Source organism: Cavia porcellus, unplaced genomic scaffold, assembly GCF_034190915.1.
Source record: "Cavia porcellus strain 051 isolate PalLab524CR breed Dunkin Hartley unplaced genomic scaffold, mCavPor4.1 scaffold_16, whole genome shotgun sequence".
Classification (NCBI taxonomy): Eukaryota; Metazoa; Chordata; class Mammalia; order Rodentia; family Caviidae; genus Cavia; species Cavia porcellus.
This window is the reverse complement of record NW_026947499.1, coordinates 31235514-31243267: the sequence shown is the minus strand read 5'-3', so window position 1 is coordinate 31243267 and position 7754 is coordinate 31235514. Positions and strand designations below refer to the sequence as shown.

Below are 7754 nucleotides of genomic sequence, written 5' to 3'. Positions count from 1 at the left end.
TTTAGAAGGCAATGATTTATTATGCTAATAGGCTAGTGGGAATCAGTTACAAATCATCAGCTCTGGTTAACAGAGAAACAGAAACTTATATACATTTTGTAAGCAGGAAGTATAAAAGCTAATAGCAGGTTATCATATAATTGGTTACATGAATTAAGTTATACATTGTCAGGTAGAATTAACTAAAATAAATTGTTTATTATGAGGCAGGGAAATTCTAGGAAAGGGGCTGCTGAGCAGGGCAGGTAGAGTTAAGTATGTCCTTGATTGGGCTATCTTGTCCCAGGTAGAAAGTCCTTAAAGCATATTGGAAAAATGGGCTATATTTTTAGGTGGAAAAATATAGCACTTGCAGCTGAACTGGGACAGGCTGACCTGAATTAGGGTATCTGTGAAAAGCAGCTGGACACAGTCAAGGGTGACTAGGTTTAACAGTGTAATTATGTGACAGGCGGGGTAAGCACATCTTGTCCTAATACAATAACAGGTTACTAATTAATTTTTAAAATTTCTTGCTATAAAATTTCCATTACAGTAGGTGTCACTCTGAGGTTTCCTCTCTTGGTTTATATGTGATTGCCATCTCTCTGTGTGCTCACGTGATCTTCTCTTTGGGAAGATATATAGAGAGACAGATACAGAACAATGAGTGAGCTGTTTGGTGTCATTATTTTTTGGTACTAGAAACTGAACACAAGGGTTCTATTACTGAGCCACATCTCAGCCTTATTTCTCATTGTAACACAGTTTCGGTAAATTACTCAGGTGGGATTTGAATTTGCTAACCTTCTGCCTTACTCTCCTCCAATGCTCAGATTACAGGTGTGCAAAACCCTGTTTATATAAGAACACCAACTTGATGGAATCATGGCCTCATTTTTATGACCACGTTTAATCTTAATTATTTTCTTTAAGGCCCTTTCTCCAAAAGCAGTTACTTTAGAGATTAGTGCTTCAACATACGAATTTTTGGGGGACAGAAAATATTAACATACTATAGTTTTTTTTCCTTGGCCAGCAATGAAAATAGAAGTGTCTTCATTTTGCAAAAGCAAGAATCATTCTGTACTGAATTACAATGATGATGAGAGACTGTTAAAACTTCCATTGAGGGAAGAAATGGAAGGGGATGCATTTGAAAGAATCTGCTCTGCTATGTGCTCAGGATGGGGAGAGGCTGAGTCTGGGCTGACCAGTGGGGTGAGGGGATAGAGAACTCAAGGAAGAGGTTTGTTGTTTGAACCCCCAAAATAATCTTGAGTCATAAGAAGGGCCTGAGCTCTCAAATGAGCTATGCTGGGGAGAAAAATCGGAGATCTTACCAATTATGGGAAACACATTTTTTGTTTTCTACCCTGAATTACTCAAGGATGCTGTGAATTTTTATGCTGCCTCAGTTCCTTTCAGGTGAAGATGGAGATGCTAGAAAGGACAAACCTGGCCCAAGAGAAAGTGATCAATCACTTGGTCCATGGAGTCTGGTGTGGTGTGGGTTCCAGTGTGTGAGACTCTGGCTGGCTGTACTCCACTGGCTCCTGCTGCACAATGGGCTCCTGACTCAGTGGCACATGTGGCATAGCCTCCGCATGCCCAGTTTTTTCAGGATTCAGCATATGGTAAATCATCAGAAGGCCATGGGGCCGACTCACAGTGGCTGGTCTACATCCCCAGGGCTGAGTGTCCTGACAGGTGAAAAATCTCCCTTTTGAAAAATCTTTTGGAGTAGCCGTTAAAGAGTAGAAACTTGGAATCCTCCTGCCTCAGCCTCCCAGAATGCTGGGATTATAGGTATAACCACCACATCCAACCATATCCTACTCTTTCAGTATCCCATCCCTCAAACAGCTTAGTTTATGACCACTGTTCTACCCAAAATGAGTCAGCTTATCAACTGCCATCTCCGTGCATTTGTTCTGGAGTTTGTTCATTTTGAATGGCTTTTCTGTGTCTCCAAGCAACTATCTCTGTGAGGCCAGGTTTTCTTCATCACAACCAAGGCAACATATTCCAACAGACAGAATGCAGCAGCAGACTGAAGTAAAAGAAGAAACAATTGTTTCATGTTAAATCAGACATTAGATTTGTAGATTTACTTTCATTCTAGTTTTTGAAAACATTTATGTGCAAATAATTTCATAGTATTACGTAAGGTTTAATAAATATTTTAAACACTGTTCAGTTTTAATTTGAATACTGTGGTATATTATCTACTTAAAAGCTTTTTGGGATCAATGACTTCTCAAAAGTATGAAAGAATCCTGAGACAAAAAATTGAGAGCCGCTCAGCTGGGAAAGATATTTATACAAAAAATAAGCAGAGATTTTGCCCAGGAGGTAACATGTTTGATAATAATCCTTTTCTCTATTTTTTTCCCCTCAGTTACTGAGGTTGAGCCGAGGGCCTTCGCGCAGAGCTACAGCCTCGGCCCTTTTATTCTGAAACAGGACTCAATAAATCTCTATGTTGCCCACGTTGGGCTCGAATTTGCGATCCTCCTGCTTCAATTTCTGATAAAACTTTTATTAATGTTGGCCTAAGGGTGACCCTTTGGCCCGCCTCGCCTCTGAGAGCGCCCAGGTACCCATTGTGACGCCGGCCGCAGTTCGGGGCCCGGCCCTGTGCCAGGGTCTGCTCAGAGTGCCGGGAGCCATGGCCGAGGCGCAGGAGCAGCGGCTGCAGCTGCAGAAGGACAACCGTGACGGCCGCCTGCGGAAGCAAGAGCTAGAGGAGCTGGTGCGCGGGCTGGAGGCCGAGAGCGAGAGCCTCGCCGGACGCCTGCACGAACTGCGCGAGCAGGAGCGCAGGTGCGCGGGGAGCGCCGCTCGGCGGAGCTGTAGGGCTCGCGGGCGGCGGCCGAAGGCGACAGGGCCGCCTCGCCGGGCCCGCACGTTCCACCGAGGCTGCTGGACACTCGGACGACCCTGTCAGACGTCCGGGGAAAGGAAGGGGGGCGCCCGGCACGTCCCGAACCTGGCGAGTTCTGCTCCAACCCCGCCCGCGCCGGTCCTTCCCGGGGAGACAGAAGTCGCAGGATCCTGAGGGCCCCGCGCCCTGGCTGTAGCACCGGCTTCAGTTTCCCTCCGCAGCCTACAGCGGAGGCGAAGTCAAGCGGCACCAGCCCTAAGAGCGGAGGCGCGCGAGGCGGTGAGGGAGCGCGCGGAGAGGGTGCAGAAACAGCTGGAGGCTGCGGAAAGGCGCAAAATGGAGCTGGTGAGGGGCGGGGCCGGCGGGCGGGGCGGGGCCGGCGGGCGGGGCGGGGCCTGGGTGAGGCGGAACCGGCGGAGAGCCCGGACCCCTCCCTCGCTCTTGTTCCTCAGGAGCAATGCAACCGGCAACTGCAGGAACAGTGGGAGGAGCTGTCAAGTCAGGTACCGCAAGGATGGGACGGTCTCTCTCTGGGTTCCTCGCGGAGGTTCCGCTCTGGTCCCAGTCCCCTAATACCCTTCTTTAGAACCAGTACACACCCCCCCTCACAAGCCCCTCCTCCAGCTCTTTTACTATGGCGGGGAACAACTGAGTCAGCAGCGCGCAGAGCAGCAAGTGGGGACCCACCTGGTGGAGCTGCAGGTGCTTGGGCGGGGCCTGAAGGGTGGGACCTGAAGGGCGAGGCGGGGCCACGACTCCTGGGGGCTGGTGTGGGCGGGGCCCTGAGACACCTGTTGGCTGCGGGCGAGCGAGTCCCTGACTTTTCTTGGCTCCTCGCGTAGAAACAGCTGGAGCTGGTGGAGGCCAAGCACGCCATGCAGGCGGAGGGCCTGCGGCAGGTGCGAGTGGACTCGGGACCCTGGGGAGGGGCGCCTTCAGGTGTGAAGGAGCCTGGACAGTGCAGGCGGGTAGGGAGCGGTGTGTCCCCTGGAGTCTGATCGAGGCTCCGGTACCCCAGGACTCGCAGCGGACGGAGGAGGCGTGGGTCAGCTTCCAGGAGCAGAGCGGAGTCCTACAGGTGCGGTCGCTCTCCACCCTGAGAGCGGGTCACCCCACATGACACTGCAGCCCTTCCCCTCCACCCCCAGATCTGAGGCGGTTGGCGCCGGGAGGCCTCCCCTCGCCCTGAGTCCTCACTCCCGCCCGCTCAGGAGCTGCAGGGGAAGGTGATGGAGGCGGCGGCTGCGCTGGACGCCTGGCGGGGCGGCTCGGAAACGTAAGCGAGTTAGTGCGTGCGGTGGGATGGCTGTCGGGGCCACCAGAGCCGATGGCCCATCTAAGTGCCTGCTTTTGCAGGTGGGATTCGCGGTCTCTCCAGGTGCAGGACTGCGCGGGCTCACTTATGGAGGAGGTGGCCAGGGCGGACTGCGTGAGCGCGGGTCGGGGCGGAAGGGCTGGAGCTGGAATCCAAGTCCTCCGGGGAAACCTGGGCGACGCCGCGCCTGCGGCCCCGGCATAGAATGGGACGCGGGTCCCTTTTCTCTCAGGAGAAGCGGCTGTTTGGCGGCGTGGGCTCGGGGCGTCTCAGGTGAGTCAGGCGGCCGACTCGTGGGGCTGCGGGCTCCTTCTTGGTTCCCTCCTCCTGCCTCTAACCGTTTGTCTCTGTGCTGTGAGTCTGCAGGCTGTGGGCTTTGCGCACGCTGCAGACCCTGGTGCTGCGCCCGCTCGGCTTCTTGGTGGTGCCGCTGCTCTACTTGGTGCTGGTAAAGCCTGATGCCATCCGCCAGGGACTCGCGCGCCTCCGGTCGGATGCCACCTTCCGCCGCCTGCGTTACACGCTGTCCCCACTGCTCGAGTTGCGCGCGCGCGGGTTGCTGCCTGCCTAGAGCGCATCACGCCGGCCTTGGCCGTCTGCACTTCTGTCTCCTGTGTGGTTCCTGGTGCGCCTGGGTTGAGACGGCTGAGGGTGTGTACCTCACGTGACCACCCTGACTAGCCAGGGCACTTTGGTTCAGTGGGTGCCGGTCCTTCCCACCGGACCTTAGGCCTTGGGAAATGTCTAGGGCCGGCCTTTCCCATAGCCTCCTGCTGCTTTGTTTTGTTATGTTTGCTTGTTTTTTTTAGCCTCCCACTGTTTTAGCCTCACCCATCTCTGGCACTAGTCGGCAAACTCACTGAACTCGTTTGCCCCTGGCCTGAGCCTTGGGGAGGTGGAGGCCCTGCTGAGTCAGGTTTTCCCATGGATTCAGTGATTCTTCTTGCACAGCTGCGTGTGATCGTTCAGATCCTTGTAGCCTCATTTTCTCTGGGTGGGCTCCCCATCCCTGTGAACCCCGGGTGCCTGCCTCTGTTTTCTCTCTTACTAGGGCACCTGATCACTGCCAGCAGTGAGCACTCAGGACTTCGGGCTCTGTGGGTAATTTTCTTTTTATTTAAGAGAAGTGTTCTTCATGGAAATGAACTTTGGGTTTTATTTTGTCTGATGCAGCTCTGCTTATTTTGCAGTAGTGAAATGGTGAAATCACTTGATGTATCTCTGTCCATACGCACAGGTTTTTACAATGATGTCTAAACTTTTTTTTTTTTTTTCTTTAGTGGTGGTGATGGTAGTGGTACTGTGGTACTGGGGATTGAATGCTGGCTTTCACACAGAGTTAGGTCCCTAGCTGAAATAGGGTACCAATACCCTCACCCTAATCTTTTTCATTTTCATCGCTAGGCATGTTTTAGGTTTTTTGGTTAAAAATTTTATGTAATTTTTATATCAAATTTAAAAATTGTGCTTTGAGACCTAGAGAATTCATTCTTGCCTGGAAGTCATAAAGACATGACATTTTTCCCTAAAATCTGATTCTCCTTCCCCTTTCCCATTTTGGCAGTAGTACTGGATATTGAACACAGGGCCCTTGTGCATCTCAAGTCCTTCTTATTTTGAGACAGGATCTCACTAAGTTGCCCCAGCTGAGCTCAAACTTGCAATCCTTTTGTCTTAAATTTTCAAATAGCTTGGGTTACGGGCGTGCAATGCCTCCCCTGCCTCCCCTCTCCCATGCACAGTTTGTGACCATGGTGTGATAGAAAATTTGGAGACAAAACTTAGTTCAATCACTGAGAGCTCAGAGGGGCCATCTCAAGCCAGAACAGACTCCCAGAAGATGCTCCAAAGGTAAGGCTTTTTAGAATATCAGTGTAAGAGGGAAGAAAGCCAAAGAAAAGCAATTTGGGCAAGGCTAGGCTGTTTTCCTGGGAAAAGGGGAAGAACAATATGCCAGACATGACACACTTCACTAACTGTCATATGCGTCACTCCTCACAGAGCCTGTGTGTTTTTTTATACTACTCTTTGACCAAATCCCTTGCCAGCCCCTCCACTTTCTTTTGAGATGGAATCTCCTGTGTTGCCCAGGCCGGTCTTGAATTCCTGGATTCAAGTGATCTCTGTGCCTCAGCCTCTGTAGTAGTTGAGACTACAGGCCTGGGCTTCCACACTAGATTTCTTCTAAATACTTTTATTTTCTTTTTAAATTTTCTTCTTCTTTTTGTTCTTTTTTTCTTTTAAATACTTTTAAGGATGTACTTAGACCACTGACAAAGTGACTATGGGTAGAGGTGGATTTATAGCTATCATATTTGTGAATGTTCTATTTATTGCTTTTATTATTCATTCTTATTTTTTTCTGCCTTTTGTGCTTTTAAGTGAACATTTTATGACTCCATTTTCTTTCCTTAGCATATAAATTATACTTTTTGGGGCAATACTGGAGAGAGTGAACCCAGGGGCCTCAGCCATGCTAGGAAAGTAGTGCTCTACCACTGCAGTACATCCAGGCTTTTAAAGAAATATTAATTTGAGACATGGTCTCACTGAATTGCCTAAGCTGATCTTGAATTTGCCGAGAAAAGAAGCTGGGATTACAGGCATGGCTATACCTTTTTTTTTTGTAACCATTTTTAGAAAGTGGTCCTGGGGCTGGGGATTTAGCTCAGTGGCATAAGTGCCTGCTTTGCAAGTGTGCGGTCCTGAGTTCTGAAAGAGTTGCTGGCCCAGATGGAACACTGTAACCAGAAAAGGCTGCAGCTAAACTCTTCCCCCTCTTCCCCCTATGGACTTGATTGTAACCCTATATCCCCATCCTTAAGAACCTGTGCGCCAATGAGATACCTGTGCATCTCTAATGGCCTTAGGGCGCTGCCCTAAGCTTAGGCTATTTAGATTCCCCCACGCCACGTGTCCAAGAGAGTTCGCCAGAAAGAGAGTTCGCCAGAGAGAGATCGCCGGATTCCAGCAGCCAGCGCGCCAGTCTCCTCTCCCCGTGTTAACCACGCCCGGCCCTGGGTGCAGTGGAGGCTGCGCCCGGGGCTGGCGGAGGGGGGCCTCCCCCCCGCATTTCCCAAATAAAGCCACCTGCTGCCCACTACTTTCACGGCCGTCCGCTCCATACCTCCCACGGACTTCTTCCCTCTCTCTCCTCAACTCCCTTCTCTCAGACCTAACAAGTTCAATCCCTGGTACCATAAAAAAGAAAAAGACAAAAAAAAAAGTGGTCCTAAAGTTTGTAATATACACTTACAACTATTCCACATGCACTTTCAAATAACATTATACCACCTCAGCTATCGTGCCAATACCATATGATAAAATAATTCTATTCCCTCCCATTTCTCCCTTGTATCATAGTTGTTTTTGTTCTATCTACACATAAACTATAACTGAATACATTGCTGCTATGCTATTATTATTTTGATCAGGTATTAGATTAGTAAGAAAAATGACTTCTTTAACATGCACTTCCTAATGCTCTTCCTTCCTTTGTGTGACTAAGTTTCTGACTATAGCATTTTCCTTCCTTCCTAGAACTCCTTTTCACATTTCTTGCAAGGAAGGTTT

At 49.9% G+C, this 7754-nt stretch overlaps 1 protein-coding gene and 1 long non-coding RNA gene across 28 annotated transcripts; one reads left to right on the top strand and one right to left on the bottom strand.

Moving 5' to 3' along the window:
- LOC106025356 (uncharacterized) lies at positions 1-3724 on the bottom strand. The gene is made up of 2 exons (XR_001198951.3): positions 3554-3724; positions 1-2032 (listed from the first exon to the last, which is right to left on the bottom strand). It is a non-coding gene; the product is annotated as an uncharacterized LOC106025356 (long non-coding RNA).
- Positions 2026-7284, top strand: LOC100716306 (transmembrane protein 191-like). Of its 27 annotated transcripts, none has more exons than XM_063226167.1 (10): positions 2026-2805; positions 3088-3211; positions 3319-3369; positions 3491-3568; positions 3709-3765; positions 3885-3944; positions 4078-4142; positions 4223-4244; positions 4414-4454; positions 4548-7284. In XM_063226167.1, the coding sequence occupies exons 1-10, from the start codon at positions 2651-2653 to the stop codon at positions 4750-4752; spliced, it is 858 nt and encodes a 285-aa protein (XP_063082237.1). In that variant the 5' UTR covers positions 2026-2650; the 3' UTR covers positions 4753-7284. The 27 variants fall into 27 exon arrangements, with proteins under 27 accessions (XP_063082237.1, XP_003478111.2, XP_063082240.1 ...); XM_003478063.5 differs by having other exon boundaries at positions 4223-4295; XM_063226170.1 differs by lacking the exon at positions 3491-3568 and having other exon boundaries at positions 4223-4295.
- The last annotated feature ends 470 nt before the right edge of the window (positions 7285-7754 follow it).

Bases quoted from the DNA above. Each gene is read 5' to 3' on its own strand.
- LOC100716306 (XM_063226146.1), top strand. From the start codon at position 2,651: ATGGCCGAGGCGCAGGAGCAGCGGCTGCAGCTGCAGAAGGACAACCGT. The intron at 3,212-3,318 runs GTGAGGGGCGGG...CTTGTTCCTCAG, and splicing joins AAAGGCGCAAAATGGAGCTG to GAGCAATGCAACCGGCAACT. The intron at 4,455-4,540 runs GTGAGTCAGGCG...CTGTGCTGTGAG, and splicing joins GTGGGCTCGGGGCGTCTCAG to TCTGCAGGCTGTGGGCTTTG.